Raw genomic sequence first — 21,746 nt, 5'->3', positions numbered from 1 at the left:
TAATATAAATTTATAAAAACACATTTTGCGTGTAATTCATAGAATTTATTTCAATTGATAAAATATAAGTCATGTATACATTGAAAAAGAAAATTCTAAAGCATATATAAAATATCTATATTTTTATGGATTTTCTGGTTGAAATACATCTAAGAAAGAGTTATATTGTTCCATAATATCTGCCTCCATTGGTTTGTTTATTTGATTGTCATATTGTGAACCAACTGCCCATAATGTTTCTAAATCATATTGTTTTCTAGCAGCAGCTGAGAATATGTGTAAAGCAATGTTTCCTATAAGAAGATATGTTAAATGTTTACTGCTCAAATAGAAAGTTAATTATCTATAATATTTTAATACATACCTAAGTCCAAAGCTATCCAATCTTTAGATTTGGCTCCTTCAATCTTAGGGATAATATCCTTTTTATGCATTTTTAGTTTATAAACTTTACGTACATATGCAGCAAGAGCACTCATATGCTTTTGCGATTTACCTGTGACAATTACCATATAATCTACATAGATATACTCTTTAGGCACAGAAACAACAAAGATATTTTTTGCATTATCCTTTCGAAGAACCATAATAAGATCTTCTATGTCGTACACTCCATATGTGCCACCTAATATATTTTAATATTGATCAAATGTTAAAAAATATATTTAATATTTTTAAGTTTACATATACTATTTATATACAGACTTACGCTTTAAATTCAATCCACTGTAGGGATCATACTCCTGCTCCTTCTCTATACGTAAATCGTCTAGAAGTATCCTTTTTTCTTCTTCTTCTACATCTAATATAACTTTTGAATCTTTGTCGTGAAATATTTTATGTTTCGAGGTAATCTCTGACACAAGCTCATTTTCATTTTCATTCGTTGGTTCTTCGTTTGATAATTTATTTGGACTAATATCCGAGAAATATCTTGTTTGTTTTAATAAAGAGTAAGTGATACATCTATTTTTGTGCGGAACAAACGTTTTACATATTTTTCGTGCACGTAATAAATTCGATAAGATACATTTGTTCATGATTTCTTTATTATATTCTTAACCTCAAAACATTGTTACAAGACAGTTAAGACCATTCTAAACGACATTTCAATGAAATATCTCAGATGGCGTTAATGTACGAACGTGATCTTCAGATAATTTATTCTAGATTAAATTGTTTTAGATTATAGAATCTATTAAATTTTACTTGTATAGAAAATTCTAAACGTGCTTTTATTCTAAATTTGTATTACTTTTGACTAATTTAAGTTGATAATATTTGCATATAATATATGAAATTGGATCGGGATATAATAAAAGAAATTATAAATTTTTACATATCGAGTATCCATTTTATTTAAGATGAACAAAAATATAGACTTATAAAATTCGATCTCTGCGTGAAAAACACGATGATGGAATGGACTTGTAAGACATCCAGTAGATTCGACTAGAAACCATGACTTGTCATCGTATCACTGTGTCATTCCTACAGCTGTAATAAAATAAATGCCCTGTTATACATATTACAAAGAATTTATTTTAATTTATAGTTTATTAAGTTAAGCTTCAAGTTTAGATCATTATTCATTACTTTGTATATCTCTTTAAGATTTAAAGATAACAATGACGAATATGTTTACGATGATATAAAAACTGTTAAAAAAAAAATGTTAATTACATATACACACGTGCTTACAGATTAAATGGACACAGATTACTTGGACCTCGCACGCATCTTCCTCCTTTTGCGCTTTAGCCTACGCATACGCTTCTTACGCCACTATAAACAAAATATATTACTCACTTAACCTATTCGATAACTTTTTTTTTATCATTAAAACACGTTGACATATAATCATGATGGAAAAAAAATTTATTTTTTTATGTAGCAAAAAATGTAAATTAAGTAACGGTAGAACACATTCTATTATAAAATGAATAAGCAATTCTAATGATCTCACATGGCAAAAAGTAACATCATCAAATCGTTGTCTATTTCACTGATCTTGTAAAATACTTTTCAAAATTTATCTTTTATTTTTATAAATTAAATAATAATATTAGAAATTAAATGCTTACCTTCGCTCTCATATTCACGAATTAGAGGGATTTAGAAAATTGTTTAAGTCTCGATTGCTAAGGATTTTTATTCAACTTGCTTCGTTGACTCTCAAAATCAATATGGAAGAGAAATAATTATTTATATATTACCGGAAATCGTCCGCTGTAGTTTAACTATTATTCCTATAGAGGGCTTAAATGAGGGCGCTATGATCGCTAATTGTAATTTATATAAATTTCTCAATTTTGTTATTCTAATCTTTTTTAACAATTCAAAATATTACTAAATATTAATTAATAATGATTTAGAATAAAAAAAAATTATATTATATAAAAATAATATATTGATAAATATTTTTTAATATTTGTTTTGAATCAATTTCGTCGTTCCTTGTTTCGGTTCATTTCTATTTCACGTTCCAACATTTTCCCGCGTTTAAAGAGTTTTCCCGCGAATACTTATACCAAGACATCACTTGTTGTTCTTCACATCGTGTTAGAAACTGTTGAGTAGAATCTGAAAAAATTTATTTTGAGTAATAAAGTAAGAGTCATAAATATTATAACTTATTTTGAATAGATTCATTATATATATATATATATATATAATGATTTATTGCTCAAATTGACATTTTTGAAAGTTTGAAGATGCTTGTTTGTTTCGTTTGAGGTTGAGCTAAGAGACGTCCGTTTTAATGTTAAAAATTTTTCGATTATTCAATTGCAATTGTTTTCTTACATATTTCTTTTAAATATATCACTTTTGACGAGGTACGAAAATATAACAAAAATTGTTGACTCGCTAAAAATGACTAGTAAACAAACAACTATATCCTTTCCAATACGAAAAAAGTGTTCTTTTTATGGTACCAAACAAAATGACACGAAAGAAGATTTTTCTAACGCGACTGTGAGAAGTACTCCTACAAAATATATACCAACAGTAAAGAAGATAGTTACTTTAAGTAGCAGTGAATCTGAATCTGATTCAGACTCAGAGAATGTTAAGACAAATAAGGTGAATACTAAAGAAAATAGAAGTAATGATAGTGTTAAAACACCAAGACGTGTACGAAAATCTGATGATTCTCAAGGTATGTGTAAATTGATATTGTTTGCATTTAAATGTTTTTTATAATTTGTGTGTTTTATATGTATATTTATTATTTTGATAGATGATCATAGTGCTTCACCACCAAAGCAAAGAAAACAGGAAAGATCTTATTCTTTAACTCCATCAACTCTCTTAGACAAACTTGATTTATCATTAGATGAAAAAAAAGAAAAACTTATTCCAAAAAAATTATTTGGGTCAGATAAATATCGTAATGCTCGTAAAGCTTTACATAGTTCTGTTTCTGAAAATTTGCCTGGAAGAGAAACAGAGTTAATTAAATTACAAGAATTTATTCGAGAACATTTAGAAAATGAATCTTCTGCATCACTTTATGTTTCTGGACCTCCAGGTACTGGAAAAACTGCTTGCCTTTCTAAAATAATCCAACAACCAGAATTTAATTCAAAATTTAAAGTCATTTATATAAACTGTACTACAATGAAATCAGCTGCTACTATTTATTCAAAAATTATACAAGAGTTAGGTATGCCTGCACCAAAATCTAGTAAAAGTAGCAAAGCGATAATTGAGAAATATTTGATGTCCAACCACAAAATGTTACTTTTAATTCTTGATGAAATAGATCAATTGGAAAGCAAAAATCAATCTATTTTATATTCCATATTTGAATGGCCATCAAAACGCGATACAAAACTTATCTTAATTGGCATTGCTAATGCTCTGGATTTGACAGATAGAATTTTACCACGTTTACAAATGAAGTGTGAGTTAAAGCCACAGCTGATGAATTTTCCTCCATATACGAAACAGCAAATATGTAATATTGTATCTACAAGACTCAGTGAAGCAAATGTGTCTGATGTGTTGACTGGACCAACATTACAATTGTTAGCTGGAAAAGTTGCTGCCATTTCAGGAGATATAAGAAGAGCATTAGATATAAGTAGAAGAGTTATTGAGCGTGCAGAATCACATTGGACAGCACAAATTTTACAGCCTGTAAATAATACAGGTAGTCCAAGGAAAGATCAAGCCATGAATGAGAAGTCAGTTGATATAAAAGATGTAGTAACAGTATTAAATGGAGTTTATGGAGGTACTCAAAACATTGATAAAGAAGAAAGCACACTTCCCTTACAACAAAAATTATTATTATGTTCCTTTATGCTTATTTTAAATAAGGGACGAAATAAAGATGTTACAATAGGAAAGGTAACTATTTTGTAACATTACTTTATTTGCAAACTATATAAAATAATTTTTATATTCTTTATGTTTTAGTTACACGAAATTTATAAAAAAGTATGCAAGAAGCGAAATATTCATGCTATAGATATTTCTGAATTTGTATGTTTATGTACGTTAATAGAAACTAGAGGAGTATTAAAAATAATAAAGAAAAAGGAGGCTCGTTTATCAAAATTAAGTTTACAATGGGATCAAGAAGAAATTGGTGCAGCATTAAAAGATAGAAATATGATGGCTGAAATAATCAATGATGTATCTTGCTTATAATAATTGTATTTATTTTTATATCTTTATTAGAGAAATTGTTTGGATTAGTAAAATGTCTTTTTACAGTTACAATGTATATAAGAAAATTTTTAATGTTAGTTAAATTAGTTTAAATGTTAGTGTTAAACAATTTTATAATGTATAACTGATGATATAGTGAGTCATTGTAAGAAGGACTAACACAAAATGGATAAAATATGATGATATCATATATTTTATAATTGACTTTTAAATTGTATTATATATATTATATATGTATCTTCATATTAAACATAAATTATATTTTCATTTTATTATTTTGTAATTGTAGTAAAAACAAAATTATCTTTAAAGTATGTTACTTATTAATTCTTTACGATATAATTCATAAATTTTCAAATTCCATTAATCATATGATCATTAAAGGAAGTGGATTTCTAGTTATTTTTTCAAATTTCGCGCCGTCGATGTACTAGAGAATTTTTGATGTATTGTACTTTATGTTGACATCGCAGATGAATTTTCCTAGTTCATAAAATAATGACAATTATTAAAATTTAAGTAGTTTATTTTTTTTTTTTTAATATCAGTAATTAATTTATCTTATAATTTAAAAAACAATTTGATTTCGAAATACTGTAAACATATCGACCAATCCGGAAGATGTCGCGTTTAACATGAAATAATATCATACAATCTCATTGGTTAATTTGCTGCCGTTTTTAATGACTCGCTTGTAATTGGAACCTATTATCGTGAATATTTTGATCTTTTTATGGATCTTAGAAAGTTGTGTTGTGGCCCTAAAGCGGTGAATACCATCGTGCCAATCTGTTCGCGTTGGCTGTGACCAGCTGTGACCATGAAATCATTTTGATTTTCATGAAAGTCATTGTCGATTGAGGTTAAAAATAGTTGTAGTTAATCCGAGTAAGGATAAAGAGTTTAAAGTGAAATTCAAAGTGCGCCTAATTAACAATGGGTACGGGACAAATAAAGCGTGATATCGAGCGTAGCTTGAATTTAATAGTAACGGGGAAAGAGTCGGAGATTGCTGAGGGATGGGAAAAGTTACAGAAGCTCGACGGTAATCAGGTATATAGTCAATTAAATACCTGTCTTGATATTTTGAGGCGTATTTTAAAAGAACGAATCACGAATGTTAACGAAATCCCTCGCATCATTTCTTGGTTTTGTAAACACGTAATAAGGAATGCTTCGGATGGCAGTACATTCGTCAGTGATTTAATTATATTCTTGAAGAATACACACATCAAGGACGTGTACAATTTGACGACAATTCTTCATCCATTGATTATTTATGATACTTATTTTTGTGAGTCTGGCAATTACATAGAACTTTGCGAAACGATAGTCATAAGTCTGGCTAGTCTTTCAACGCCTTATCAGCCATTGAAAGACGATGAGTTTAATGATAATGTTATTAAGATTCAGAGTTTTTTAAAAAAGATATGTTCCAATACAAAGAATGTACACAGTGAGGATCCTACTTTTGTATGTTTGAAAACATTGTACAAAATTATATCGGATAAGGAACGGATACAGGAACCAGCTCTTGCATTAGCGACAGTGCTGCAATTGACAGAACCTTCTTTTATACCTCGTGCAGTTAATTGGATCCTTTCAGAATCGCTGTGTGATGATAAACTGGTTCAAGCTTTAAAGGTCTTATGCACTTGGTTTCCAGAATGGAAAGGAGACAGACTTGGCCGTTGGATAATGGAATTTATACTTGGTTTAGAAAGAAAACAGAAAGATGCAATACTTATTGAGGTTACAGAAGCTACATTGAGTACAATGTTCCCAGCTTTATTAGAGCCAGTACTTCGTCGTAATGCTTCAGAGATTATATTTCATATTTTAAAAAGACAAGGCTCATTACGTTTATTACATATTATCATTAGTACCATGGATATGATATTATTTCAATTAGTGAAAGAGAATTCAGAATCTAGTAGAGAATGTATACAAGAAATGATTAATATAAGGACAGCTCTTACAACAAGACATATAAATCCAAAAACATATATATTTCCACAAATTAATTTACAAGTAATGCCTCAAAGAAATGTTGTCAGAGAAATACTGATTGGGCCTACCTGGACAAATGAAAAAGAATTAGATTCTTTTGTAGAACCTCCTAAATCTATAATTGGAAAAGTGGGTCTTTCTAATCTTGGGAATATATGTTATATGAACAGTGTATTACAAGCCTTAGTTATGACAAGAGAATTTTGTCATGAAGTATTAAATTATAAACCTTCAAATGATAGTGGTGAACAAGTTATATTGAAGAAACTACAAAATTTATTTGCTTTGCTATTGTACTCCAATAGAATATCTTTAGCGCCAACTGAAATTTGGAATGCTTGTCGGCCTGCTTCTTTCTTACCTGGTCAACAACAGGATAGTTCAGAATTTCTTTGGTTAATATACTTATGATATTCTTATAACTATACTACACTTGTAACACTCGAACAATACTTATAGTTTAAATTTAAATGTTATAATCGTTTTTTCACTGTTCACTAATAGATTCTTTTCTTCAAACAGTCACTTGTTAGATATGCTGCATGAACAAGAGAAATGTGGTGGAAATGATTTAAGTGGTTGCCAATATAAAGTGGAAAGACAAGACAATGAAAGTCCACCAATGGAAGAAGCAGGAATTATTAAGCGTTGGACTACTGAAGAAAATTTAACAGGGAGTACAATTTTACAAAGGAAAACTCAATCATTAGCCGATTTTACTCAAGGTATTTTCTTTGACATTGTCAATAAGTTTGTAAAGATTTAGTTTTTATTTAAAAATTTTCAAATATTTTTTAGTATTGTCTTTCTAATGAAAATGTTATTTTCATTTACTAGGTGAAGAGCTATCACAGACGCAACATCTTAGCGATTCTCATTCTGATTCCACAGATAGTGGAATACAATCTGTTGGAGGAGAAGAAATAAATATACAAGCCTCTCTTGTACATAGGGTGTTAGGTGGAGAATCAAAAATTACCTATCAGTGCGCGCAATGTGATACTAGTTCACATAATACAGATAAATTTCGTGATCTTCAATTGTGCTTCCCCGAAGAAATACACGAAAATCAAAAGGTCTCCGTTCAGGATCTCATTAATTATTATCTTACACCAGAAAAATTAACCGGTGAAAATAAATATAGATGCGACAAATGTATGAGATTATGTGATGCACAAAGAATTATTAAGATTTTACAAGCGCCTGCACATTTAATTTTAACGCTGAAACATTTTCATTATGATTTTGAAAGCCGACTAAGAACGAAATTACGACATAAAGTTATATATAATGACATCATACAATTGCCGGTATCAACTCAACCGAATCCAATAAATGAGACTTATCAACTTTACGCCGCTGTTGTACATTCGGGCTATAGTATGGATTATGGACATTACTTCACGTATGCTTGTGATTCTAAACAGAATTGGTACAAATTTAATGACAGTTATGTTTCTTATACTTCTCTAGAAGATTTCAAAGATTTGAAACCACCAGATACGCCTTATATACTCTTTTATGAAAAATTAGGATCGTCCAATGGGATTTATGAAGATAAGCTTGAATTGTCTACATTGAGTAAACATATACAAGACATCGTTGCAAAGGATAAAGCGGCATATATAGAAGAATCAAGACATCAATCTGAAAAATCACAACAAAGTCGATACCAACCTACGTTTCTTCGCCGAAGTGATAATTCTGATGATGAAAATCCTCCATCTAGTAGTTGTCGTGGTGCAGTTAATATACAAACAAATTCATTTCTTTGTTAAATAATTTTATAGTCGTCAAATTGATTGAAATTTCATTTAGCATTAACGGCGAATTAATATTCATTATTCATTTAATTCGTATCATTTATGATTATATCGAAAGTTGTAACGTATTCAGTAATATCATTGCATAAACACAGGTATTATATTTATTGTATTATAATAGAATTTTATGAAAAAACTATCACAAATTTCAAATTTTTATCTATCTTAAGAAGGTTTCTAATGGTAAACTTTTTTTAAGTCTATTAAAACGAGATATACTAAATATATTGTGTACATAAACTTATGTATAATCATAAATCTGGTGTAAGGTGTGTAATATGTTCCATGGGCTAATCGCTCTTGTTCATTAAGCATCAAGTAATTTAACATTGTTATTGTTGAAAAATAAGATGCTTCTGGAAGGTTGGAAGAGAAAGTAACGCGAGTCCACACTTTAAAAATGAAATTGTTATCAAAAAGACACGTGTTGTGTCTTTAAATAAAATACTTCAGATTTTGAAAAAAAAGAAAAGATTTTCTTACAGTGTCATATCTGATAATTGTTCAAAAATTAGAGGATATAACACATAAAATATTGATCAATTCTTATAGAATATGTATATCGCAAAAAAAATTCCAAAATGTGAAATAGATTAATCATAATCTAACACTCGCGCGTATAAGTGATTAAAAAAGTAATTAATATTTAATAACAAATACGCTTTACTCACATGTAAACAACAAAAAAAGTACTATGTATGATATTTAAATGATACCTTTTCATCGGCTGTGTTTGTATGTATGTATGCCAAAATCAGTATTTCAGTTAGTATATCAAACAGTATCCGAGCGAATATCATACATCTGTCATTGTCATATATATATATATATATATATATATATATATATATATATATATATATACATATATGAACATATACGTATATATTCGTGCATAACATCATATTTAACATCTTGTAAAAATAAAATCTCTTCATCTTTCAAAAAATTATCTAGTTTATTACCGTAAAATTACGTACATGTAGACATTGGATATTACATTGTAAATCAATCAGTAACATAGAGTAGAAAATTGTATTATTTATATTAGTTTGTTATTTATTTATTTATTTTTTTTTTGTTGAGATATCACGTTAAATCGTAATCAATGATAGGTATATATGATATAATATATACATATACATATTCTTCCTTTAGTAAGAGTTGTAGAATTATATTATGCATGTCTTTTTCGAATGCAAGTAAATTATAGTTGCGTATATAATGCATGACGAAAAGAAGATAAATTGAAATGTTATTGTAAATATAGTTGTATCTTTAATACAATAGTCTAACATTAAAACGCTCCGATCACATTACAAATCTGTGATAAATTTATATACTATCAAAATTGATAATATTGTTTTCGTATTTCAGTATTCTTGATGAGACTCTTGGAGAATTGTATATACAAGTTTTGTTAAACATTGTATATTAACGGCTAAAACCGGAGGCCAAGTAAATAAATTATTGTCAATGATAATTTTTCGGAAACAAAAAATATGTGGAGATTTTACTTATTGATAAATAACGATTCGAATCACGATCAAATTTACTATACATGTATAAGTTATACATATATAATTATACATGTGTATAAATAATTCATTTTTCGACATTCTCTCTCTCTCTTTCTCTTGGATAGGAAAATATTTAATTTCCGAATACAATAAATTTCATATATAGATGATTTATTGAAAAATGTTACATTTCTTTTTATATCTCTAAAAAATATATACATGTACAAACAACAGGTACCGTTGGTTCATTGCAAGTTCAATTATTTTGTAGTAGCGTAATATTTTGAGTATTAACGATTCGCGACGTGATAATTTAACGAAGTCCTTTGTAGAATAGATTGTCCTAGTAAAAACGATCGATCGCGAAAGATGAATAGAGAATCTCACCCAGCGAGAATTTTAACTACCAGCTTGTGTTTGAAACAATTAATCAATGATTAATTATTAATGTGTTTCAAAAGAAATTCCTATATCCATGGTATATTTTGTATTGGAGTCCGTCAGAGGAATTTCTGAAAATAGAAAAATTCTCAAATTACGTTACTATGAATAAATCGATTTCCTATGTCTCGTTTGAAATTCTACGCGTTCCTTTGATCTTGAGTAACTAGTACGCATCTTCTAGTTCTCAAACATTTGAATGATAGACGTACTTTGTAATTCGAGAGAGTAAGGATCTCATGTAAGGCTTTAGACCGATAATTTTTTTAATTGATACATTGTATTTATATCATGTATAGTATATTCATTAAGATAAATTACCAAAAATTGACTTATAATTTCATCTCTCATATCGAATCTATTAATTTAATATTTTTAGGATAAAGAGATAGTCTCTTGTTGTTCTATGGGGATGATCGGATCATTAAAATATTATTAAGTGTAGGAAGACCTATTTATAATTATTATTACTATTATTTATCAAGTTCGAATCGTGTCTGTTTTTCATGGAAGACCTTATATCATAGATGTTAAAAGTTGGAAATTACTTTCAGACATTGTTTACTTTCAAGTTGATCAAAGGATCAACGAACGCACTCACCCGATTTTTCCAGGGACATCGGTATTGCCGTTGGCGTCGAACTTGATGTTGGTGTTGGCGTGTCCGGAAATTGAACGTGCTTCTTATGTGTTCGTCCCACCGTAGGACTCTTTTCAGGACATGAAAGAACATTTCGTGCCGCGGTTGGACTTTGGGTTGGCGTTGGTGTTTCTTTCGTCTCGTTATTGGTCGGTGCTCTTCGTGAGCTCAAACAGGATGTCGCAGTTGTCGTCGGTTGTACCACGTATCTCACCACTGGAACCTTCAAAGGACGTCGCATAATGACTGTTTTAAACCGTGTCCAGAGGACGTTGCTCGAACGTCTTTTCGTTCGCGATAAAAAAAAATAAAGAAGAAAAAAGAAGGAAAAAAGAAATACAAAACGTCTAATAAATTAGATACATATCGAGTATTAAATCGTATCTAAATATAGGATAATAATTAGAGATATCCTTATTTCCTAATAACAATAATAAATAAATTTGATTGATCTATTAATTTGAAGAGAGAATTACTTGTACGCACGTATATACGTATTCAACAACAAGAACAATGATTATAATATACAAAGACGACACAATAGCTTTTTCATAGAAATTTCCTTGAATTACATAATTATCGCCTCGTAATATCGTCACACACAAGGATAGAGGAAGGTAGTTTACCGCGTGATTCCCATCGATTTACTATAAGCTTTGCTCGGTATATAATCGGTTTTACCTCGAACTACTCAAAGCATGATGCTTCTCTTTGGTATAGTCCCGGTATGCTAGATCAATGATATATTGTTTCCTTTAGATATAATACTGCTGTCTTGAACGTTTCCTCCAATATTAATATCCATTGGTATTAAATTATATAATGATATCGTTCGATTAAATATAATAATAATACATTTTTTCCAAGTTTCATATTAAACTAATTAATCGAATCAATCATATAAACATGTTACATGAAAACGTAAAACATTTTTATACGTATCAATTTTTTTTCTTTTGATATATCAATCTAAAGAACGTTTGACTTTTGAAATCCTGAAATCGTTTAGAAAAAATAGATCTTTCTTCTTTAAAAGGTAATAAGGTTTCGGTTCGTATCTTTATTAACATACAGAGAGAACATCGGTATTCCGAGAACGAAACCAAGCGAAAGAAACTGATACATCGTATTTCTATTCCTTGGAGGATGCAACGACGAGACGATAAGCGAAATTCAGAGATATGTCGCACGTGTATCTCTCTTTTACGTATGAGATACATAAAGTTAACTGAGATTATAATCACATGGACTGGTTTTAGCTTGTTTAGATGAATCTAGAATTAGCTACGGTATTTTCCTTTCTCTCTCTCTTTCTCTCTCTCTCCATTTATGTATGTGTATATATAAATATATTTCGTTCTATATTTTGTCTCAAATTTAGTTGGTGTTAAATAAGATTATAATCTACGATATCGTATACGATATCGATATGATATAAATTTACTTTATACAATTCACAATATTCTCGGTAATATGATTTCATTGATCTAATATTAGATATATATATATATATATATATATATATATATATATATATGTACGTGTATATATAGTATATAAAGAATTTATTATCATCGATTCTTTTCAATCAGATAAATTTATTTGAATAGTTTTATTGATTGAAATCGTTTATAGAAATAATTAAATTATTCAATAATTTTATCATTACAATTAAGAATTTCATCAATTCAATTTAATATAAATGAAATTTTTATTCTCCTCCATTCTCGTGTCTCTATTTAAAGAGATCTATCAAGAATAATTGAAAAGTATCTAAGAGAGATAAGAGACGAGAAAGTTTTCTTTAAATTGAATAATAGTAAGTGTTACTTATAGATGAAATGTAAAGGTTGACGATAAGCGCGTAGAAAAATTTGTTTTTCGTTTTTCCTTCTTTATTCTTTCTTTTTTTCTTATTTTTCCTTTTACTCTCTCCGTAAAAATCAAACGCGAATAATCGTTACAATTAACTGGAACAGATAATTAACAATCGAAAGACCGTTAACAGGATTTCGTGAAATGACAAACCGAGTTGGAAGAGGTAAAAAACGATCAATACTGAAGATCTCGTTATATTCTCGCGCTCGTATTGGCTCTTACGTTCTGATATAAAGAAGTCACCGATAGGAGAAACATTTTCGCACTTTAATGTAAACCATGAGACACTGTTACGTCCTTAAATACACAAATAATAATCGATCGATTTTTTTCTTCATCGTATTAGAAATCTTTAATAAAGTGAAGCCATTATAAACGAAGAAAATAAGACGACTTAAGGACTTTCTTTTTCAATCGATTTAGAATCATTCGATGAAGAATACGAAGTAGCTCGATTAATAATTTTTGGATATTTCGGTAACGGTTTGGAAAATTGAAAAGTTAAGGAAAATGAAAGAAAAACTTTGAAAATGAAATGAATAGACTCCGATAGCTTGAGAAAAAATAATGTTTTTGTACACTTAACTTTTCTTCCCTTATCCCGTTGCCCTTTCCGTCGTGAGACTCTCAGAATACTGACCCTGTAGTCGGTGTCATCCGCTGCCGTACCACGACCGGCCAAATATTCTTGATATTGCGAGATGACGCAGAGGACAGAATACACCTATATATGTACATATGTGTCTATATATATATATATATATATATATATATATATATATATAATTTTGTTTTCTCTTTTCTTTTCTATTCCTTTTTTTTTCTATATAATATTTCTCATATCGCTTGAGCTATTATCAATGATTTATCTCCTGGATCGTAAAGTATTTGTTTTATAGTACGAACGTTAAATGCGATCTTTTAAAATACTCACGTTTAAACATAGAAGAAAAAAGTTGAGCGTGTAGAGCATTGCCGTTATTGGATTAAAGTTGGTCTGAAAAATAGAGAAGACGGCATAGCTCAAGCTGAAAGTTTTAAATTTGTCGAGGCAACGTGTTGCTCTCTGTATTGTCAAAGGTATGGAAGAAAAAACAAAAAAAGAAGTATAAAGAGGAAAAGTTTCGGAACTCGTTAACAATGTTTTTTTCTTTCTCTTTCTCTCTTTTTTTAAACTTTTGGATTTATATATATATATATATATATATAGACACACACACACATATATGTATAAATCACGTCGATGTTTCTTCTTTTGTTATGTGCCTTTATTTTTCTATCGATTCTATAGAAAATTGGAAACCATTTCTCTCGTACGCTAACAAGCAGGATTCGGGCTAGAGAATGTTGTTTGCGAGGATGTATTGAAAGTATTGGCCGATACACAATGCGCAGCGAGCGTAAAATAAAGAAATCAAAGAAAAAATGTGAATTTTTCCATGAAACCATGTGAACGCGATAACGTCTCTCTGTTCTATAGATAGATATACATATATACTCGTATTCGTTTTAAGTATGTAATTGTCCGCATGTATGCATGTATGTGTTTACGAATTGATTCGTCAATGATTCGTTTCAATCCGTTTTATTCGTCAACACCATTGACAAATTTATTTCGTAAATAAATATAAACAAAGCAAAAAAAAAGCTATGAAATCGATTTAACGAATATTGGTATTATTTTCCTAATGATTCTTGTCGATATATATATATATATTTTTTTCTTATTAATTTTTTTCGTACGTGTCATTTGTTTAGTATGTTGCGTCCTTTATTATATTTGTGTGTACGCACGAAAGAACGAAAAACTAATAACGCAGCAGCTAGATAGTTTCAGTTTGCTATGTCCCAAAGCAATGTCACGTTTATGATAGACATTTCTTTTCCACACGAAAGCATGATAGCGTACGGTTTGTTCGCACGAAAAGTAAAAACAAAAAAAAAAGGGAAAGAGAGAAAGAGAAAGAGAGAAAAAGGTATGAGTAAAAGAGTGACGGGTTTGATCAGAGGTCATCAAGACTCCGTTCTTTTTTTTTCCTTTCAGTTCTTACATACAAAAGGTCGAACGGAGATGTAATTTCGAAGTTCGATCTCTTTTTCTTCCCGCGGTTGACCCGGTTTTTTTCGTCTTATTTTTTTTCTTTTCTTTTCTTTTCCTTTTTTTTTTTTTTATCAAAATCTAAGAGTACACCGAGATTTACTTCGTTCGTAAACAATATCTTATAGATAATTATTATAGATATAGATATAGATAATATTATTGAAACTTGATCGATTAAAATCAAATATAATAGACGTATTAAATTCAGATTATAATAGACTTGTAAAAACTGAATATACCTGATAGAAGTTGTAATGAATTTATTTGCGATACTCACTGTCACGATGATGAGATACAAAGCGTGCGCAATGTCGATCATACTGCAAGTGATCACGTTAACGATCCATGGCAAGAGGAAGATTCGTTTGTCCTAAAAAGAAAAAAGAAGTAAAGAAGAAGAAGATGAAAGAAAGAAGAGAAAGAAAAGAGAAAAAAAAAAAGAAAATATTCATTTCGAGCTCGACGAGACGACAGGGCAAAAGTTTATGGCTTATTAAGTTAAATATGCTTGCTACTGGAAAGAAGGTACCCCATCCATTTTAATTCCCCACTTACCTAACTTAACTTCTTAAAAAAGTATTCAAACAAACCGAGGCCAATTTCTTCATGGTCACTGACTGACAAGAAGTTATCATGTTTTATAAGATTAAATGAAAATCGAAAAGGAGATGGAGAGTTCTCTTTGAAAGAAACTTTTTTTTACAATTGTTGCAATGTCTATCCTAGGAAATATTTTTTTTATCTCTTATCAGAGTTACCTAGCTTCGATAAAGTAATAAAAAATGATATATATGAGAATATTTGGTTGACACAAAATAAAATTTTCTTTAATCGTATTTTACACAGATCGATTCGCTCCAATCGATTGATTGTGCATATTTCTCTTCTGTTTTCTAATGATAAGAGTAAAGTCGTTGAGCAAAGAACACCAGTAATAAAGTACTTAATCCTAATTTCGGAAGATTGGATTATTAATAGCATGAGATTCAAGTGACTGGATAAGTAGTTAACAACTTTTCCAGCTTAAAACTCAGAACGTTATGTTACGACGTTGGTACGAGATAAAGAAGTTTAACAGTTTGGATTAGATACTTTATGTTCGTAATTGAATCGACGCATGGACTTTTTTAACGACGCTACAAGATAAAGTGAAATTAAAAGCCAATAATTTAATTAGAAAAGAAGGTTGAACGCCTTCGTGCAAGCTTGTTTTCGAAGAAACATGAAAATCTCTTATGAGTCGTTTACTTGACAATTCAAAGATGCACGCCATTCGCCTTTAAAACTAAATTGCAAGTTTCGAGACTTAATGCGCGCTGTCATAATTATTCCGTGCAGAAGTTTAATTAACTACTTAGAAATCACGCTTGATGTACGAGACGAAACTAAATTAATTAGACTAAATGAATGTTACCCTTTTTTTTTGTTTTTTTTTTTTACGTAGAATTATATACGAAGAAAGGAGAAAAAAGAGAGAAAAAACAAAAAGGAAATACTACGTCTTCTTTTTTTGACATAGCTGGAATTATGCAACAAAATGAGAAAGAGAGAGAGAGAGAGAGAGAGAGAGAGAGAGAGAGAGAGAGAGAGAGAGAGAGAGTGAGAGTGAAAAAAAAATAAAAAGAAAAGGAAAGTACTTTTGCGAGCAAGGAAACTCATGAAATATTGATTATAATGGGGATCGTTACCCTTCCCTCTATCTCGTTTTGCTTCCTCAAAAGATTCTCTTTGAGCGAAGAAACGATGAGCGTGCGAGACCCTGGAGAAAATCACAGGAGGGTGCCTTTGAGCGTAGGAATTAATCTTTAGCCCACTTAGAGAAACTTCCTCCTTCTATATAAATAAGCAAAATATAAGCAAGAGGTGAAAAAGAAGGAGATGGAGGAAGAAGAAGAAGAAGAAGAAGAAGAAGAAGAAGAAGAAGACGAAGACGAAGACGAAGACGAAGACGAAGACTAAGAAGAAGAAGAAGAAGAAGAAGAAGAAGAAGAAGAAGAAGACGAAGACGAAGACGAAGACTAAGAAGAAGAAGAAGAAGAAGATAAAGAAGAAAAAGAAGAAGAGGGGTTGTGCGAGTAGGTAGATACGTATATTTCGCGACGGAACTTGGACTGTTGGCTTCTGTATAGGAAGGGGCTTCGCGTAGGGTTGTTTATTAATGGTGTGAAAGTGGAAAATTTATATCTTGTGGAGGCAGCAGCCGGTGAGGCAAACAACGTGAGAACGATAAGAAAACGTACGTCGTTGAAAACACGAGCGACGTTGGAGCTAAGAGAAACCGTGTATCTATTCTTTCTTTCTTCCTTCCTTCCTTTCTTTCTTTCTTTCTTTCTTTTCTTTTCTATTATTTTCACTTTTCTTTCACTTTTTCTTTTTTTTTTTTCTTTTTATTTTTCGGAAGACCTAGGAAGAAAATAATAATGAAAAATAATTATCAATATGGAAATCGAATCGAATAGAATAAGGTAATATTTATTGTTCCATTTTCTATTGTTTCTAATTTTTATGCAATTTTCTATTTTCCATGATTTATATATTCTTAAATATTCATTTTTTTTTCCTCAGTAGCATTACATGTAAAAAAATTCTTTCGTTCTGTAAGATATGAGAAAAGTATTTGAATTATTCAAGAAGGATGTATAACAGAGAGTCACCGTATTATTATATGTAATATATTATCAAAGAGAAATTTTTTTTACCTTGAATAAACCGTATACAAGAAGAATACAACAGATTACACCAAAACACGAACATATCAACAGAGTTATGTTGAATCGTACAGTAGCTGAAACAATAAAAATTCTCTCTTTGCTCAACCTAAATATACGTTCCTTTGAAAAACTACGTTATACTTACTAGGTGATATTGTATCAGATTCTAAGAAACTCGACGATTCTGGTAATGAGCGATTTCCAGATAAATATTCACTTTCTGCTTGCAAGATTGTTCCAGTTGTGATGGCTAAGATAATAAAGTAAATCTGAAACAAAGATTTTTTATATTAATCAAATTATAAATTGGAAAGAAATACATATATATATATATATATATTATTTATAATCGAGAAAAAAATGATCTTGTACATATATTATATTCATATAACAAAAGATAAGAAAACGATGAGAAAAAAATTTTTCTTTCCAGAGTATGTGATCGTATTATCGAAAGGGATGATAATGTTAAAATTGTTGCAAACAGAAATTACTGCGAAGTCAATTTCGACAACTAATTTGATTTTACGTTAAAGGGAGAGAGACAGAGAGAGACAGAGAGAGAGAAAGAGAGAGACTGGCAATATCGTTATCAGCCTGTGGCTATAATATCTCTGACGCGTTTGCCGCAATAATGTCAAACAGTTTCACTGCGTGTTCTTTCGCTAGTTGGAAAGATTAAAGGATTCGAACAGATAGATCTATTTCGTTCGTTAAAATCATATTGATTTTTACCAACGTTAACTATTCTTTCACAATTTGTAAAAATATCTTTTCGGATCTCGTGGACGATCGATTTTCGATTTACGTTCGACTATTTCCGTTCCTATTTTTATTAGCGGATCGTTTTATGTCGACACACGATGTCGAATGCAAAAGGATGGTTTTATATATATCTATATATTTTTTTGCTTTGTTTTTTGTTCTTTTTTCTCTATTTTAATATGTGTCGATCGTAAAGATATCATTCAAACGGGAAGCTACGTTCATTCTTTAGTTTGCCTTCGATATATTCTCGTGAAAAACTTTACGAGAATAGTTAATGCTTGTGCTAGCTTTACGACGGCTGTTAAAGTGCACTGCCAAATGTCTCGGTATATGTATACGTGTTCTCTCGTTAAGCTTGTATTACATTATAAGGATATAAACGTAGGAAAGAGCTATCAGGGTCGACCCAATTTTATGTTTCGTTTATATATATATATATACGTATTGGACTACTCGGAAAATTCATAGCATAATTTTTCATGAAAATTCAAAGCTACGATTTATATTTATGTATAATACAACTTTATCCAATAATATATATATATATATGTGTGTGTGTGTGTGTGTGTGTGTGTATGTATATATATATTATTCTATTTTATGATATTGAGAATCGCAGCAAATTTTCTGAACGAACCAATCCGTATAATATTACATAGGAAAGAATATGACGAGCAACTCGATACAAGCCTCTTACGGCAATCGATATAGTCAAAGTGCATAGCTTTTATCGACTACACTATTGGGTATCCTAGTCTCTTATTCCCACGTTTCTACTGAATGCAATTTCGTTGTTTGTATTTAAATTCTATAAAGGTGTTAGCTTGTTATTATCGTTTGATTTCAGAATTACATTTCTTTCTTTTTACGATAAATAAATAAATCAATATATATATATATATATATATATATATGTATATACATATATACTTACTTTTATATATTTGATATAATTGATATAGAAAACAGTTAAAAATCGAAATTTTAATATCGATGAAAATCTATCGTATTGATGATAGATAGCGTGACAGTACGAAGAATGAAATGAATAGAATCACATTTTCATGATTAAATTAACTATAGTACTTTACACACTGCTATGAAATTTCCCATGGGTCAGTGAATGTACGTAAACTAACGTGGACCTCGGGAATCGTGCGAGTTTCTATGTTTTTATTCTTCACTTTTTTGAACCTTTTTTCGCGAATTGAACATATTCGAAAGTAAACATTTTTTCTGTTTTTTCTTTTTTTTTTTTTTTAATTTTTTTACACATTACTCATCGAAAGCCTCTGCAAACGTAACCAGCTTAAAAAGAGATGATTATTTCATAAAGAGAAGAGAGCACACGTTTCCGAGCTTAAGTGGATTTTTATTTACCGTGAGTTTTGAACGAACGTTATATCCTTTCAATTCGATGAACGCATGTGTTAATTATAAATAACGAAATGCATTTCACGTGTTTTCGATTTGAGTTAAAACTCAATGAATAAATTTTGTTAATAATTATATTTAGAAGGTCTATGTACCATGCTTATAATTCATGTAAGTAATCAGCTCTGCTAACAGCACGTATTTTCGATCGATAATTATAAATACAAAATGAGAGTTTCATATTGCATTGCTTTGAAATTATACAAGTTAAACAAAATAGTAGAACAAATCAATTTTGTATTATTGTGTACTATCGTGAAATTCATATCATGATCGTGTTATTCGCTTCTCGATGGTACTTAAGATGTATACGTATATACGTACGTATGTATGTATGTAGGTATATACATATGTACCTATGTAAAAGTTAGACTCAGATATCGACCAGCAGCAACAGGGTATGCGTTGGGTCACATTGCAAGCACATGGACCGCTTCTCGATTGTCTTAAATGATCACAAATATTAAAGGATAGTATTAAAGGATAGTATTAAAGGTAGTCAAATGAACTAAACTATTGGTTATAAGCACATTCATACTTATCGATTTTATCAATATATATATATATATATATATATATATATATATATATATATACACACGCACACACGACATACGCACACGCACACACACACACACATATATATATGTAATAGAAGAAAGAAGGAACAATAAGTGTAATATGATCGAAAAATATATCAGATATAATAGAATGAAAAAAGATCAATTGACAGGCGTCGATGTCTATCGAGTATCGACAATATGACGTTTACAGAACTCTATGGAATCTTCTCTCAGCCGTATGGAAAAAAAGAAGTTTGCAGAAACTGCGTTCGCTCGAGCGAGCAGAAACTCGTCTCATCAAAGAAAAATACATATATACGTTTCCTTTATAATATTTGTCAATCTCTCTCGCAGATACATACATATATACATATATATATATTCCTTTTTATTTTTTTTTCTTACAAAGTACATCAATTGTATTTTATTCGAAACGTATCAATACCATAAGAAACAAGAAAATTCTTCAAAATCGAATTAACAGAGTTTACCTCCGTATAAATCGAATACTAATCCCGTAGTTCCCCTTTAGTGTTTCATTAGAAAATGGGTGAAATCAATCGCACTGAGGTGTTACTTACTCCGGTATAAATGGCACAAGCGTAACTCCCTCTGCGAACTGATTGCCAGCAGCAACAGGATTGCATGATGGCCATGCTTCGAACGCGTGTGCGACCTTACGCACCCTCGTCGAAATCGAATCGGGCGTGAAAATGATAAGAATGAGAAAATAAAAGATCCGAAATAAACCAGCATGAATCTGAGTTTCTTGCGTATGCGCGCGCGGGCGCACACCCCTATCGTCGTTTTTATGTATTCTTATTATTCGTTTCTGTTTCTTCTTCTTCTTTTTTTGCTTTCTTGTTTCTTTTTCTTTTTTCCGTTTTTTTTTCTTCTCTTGTTTTTTTCTATTTCCTTTTTATCGTATCGTACAAACGTTTCACGATTTTTCGAGAGGTGTCGAAGATTTGGAAAGAATTGATACGAGGATGAGAGGACTCATCTCGTCCTCTCGCGGAGGAACGCACAAGCGGAGCGGAAACGCTGCTCGACGCTGACTGTTCCTCGTCTTCGTTGAATTTCGCGTGTCGAGTTCCTGCGGCGCGAAAAGCATCGAGGTCGAACGCATGCGCAATAGAAAATTTCTATCGAAATTGGAATAAGGATGAGGGAGAGA

The 21,746-nt window shown here is 30.3% G+C and overlaps 4 protein-coding genes across 5 annotated transcripts; 2 read left to right on the top strand and 2 right to left on the bottom strand.

Annotated features, from left to right (window-relative positions):
• Positions 1-23: 23 nt before the first annotated feature.
• LOC122631680 (ATPase synthesis protein 25, mitochondrial) lies at positions 24-1,123 on the bottom strand. The gene is made up of 3 exons (XM_043817654.1): positions 710-1,123; positions 365-625; positions 24-293 (listed from the first exon to the last, which is right to left on the bottom strand). The coding sequence occupies exons 1-3, from the start codon at positions 1,038-1,040 to the stop codon at positions 124-126; spliced, it is 762 nt and encodes a 253-aa protein (XP_043673589.1). The 5' UTR covers positions 1,041-1,123; the 3' UTR covers positions 24-123.
• A 1,482-nt stretch (positions 1,124-2,605) lies between these two features.
• LOC122631807 (cell division control protein 6 homolog) lies at positions 2,606-4,872 on the top strand. The gene is made up of 3 exons (XM_043817916.1): positions 2,606-3,160; positions 3,242-4,356; positions 4,426-4,872. Exons 1-3 carry the CDS (start codon positions 2,875-2,877, stop codon positions 4,657-4,659), a joined length of 1,635 nt encoding a protein of 544 aa, XP_043673851.1. The 5' UTR covers positions 2,606-2,874; the 3' UTR covers positions 4,660-4,872.
• A 482-nt stretch (positions 4,873-5,354) lies between these two features.
• On the top strand, positions 5,355-8,980 carry LOC122631586 (ubiquitin carboxyl-terminal hydrolase 35). Its single transcript, XM_043817466.1, has 3 exons — positions 5,355-7,085; positions 7,213-7,415; positions 7,528-8,980. Exons 1-3 carry the CDS (start codon positions 5,617-5,619, stop codon positions 8,466-8,468), a joined length of 2,613 nt encoding a protein of 870 aa, XP_043673401.1. The 5' UTR covers positions 5,355-5,616; the 3' UTR covers positions 8,469-8,980.
• A 1,207-nt stretch (positions 8,981-10,187) lies between these two features.
• On the bottom strand, positions 10,188-21,746 carry LOC122631587. Of its 2 annotated transcripts, none has more exons than XM_043817467.1 (8): positions 21,151-21,746; positions 17,950-18,073; positions 17,793-17,878; positions 15,371-15,463; positions 13,927-13,989; positions 13,579-13,716; positions 11,076-11,337; positions 10,188-10,545 (listed from the first exon to the last, which is right to left on the bottom strand). In XM_043817467.1, the coding sequence occupies exons 1-8, from the start codon at positions 21,223-21,225 to the stop codon at positions 10,478-10,480; spliced, it is 909 nt and encodes a 302-aa protein (XP_043673402.1). In that variant the 5' UTR covers positions 21,226-21,746; the 3' UTR covers positions 10,188-10,477. The 2 variants fall into 2 exon arrangements, with proteins under 2 accessions (XP_043673402.1, XP_043673403.1); XM_043817468.1 differs by having other exon boundaries at positions 13,633-13,716.

Source organism: Vespula pensylvanica, chromosome 9, assembly GCF_014466175.1.
Source record: "Vespula pensylvanica isolate Volc-1 chromosome 9, ASM1446617v1, whole genome shotgun sequence".
Taxonomy (NCBI): Eukaryota; Metazoa; Arthropoda; class Insecta; order Hymenoptera; family Vespidae; genus Vespula; species Vespula pensylvanica.
The sequence above is the reverse complement of the archived record's forward strand: the minus strand, read 5'-3'. Positions and strand labels throughout refer to the sequence as shown.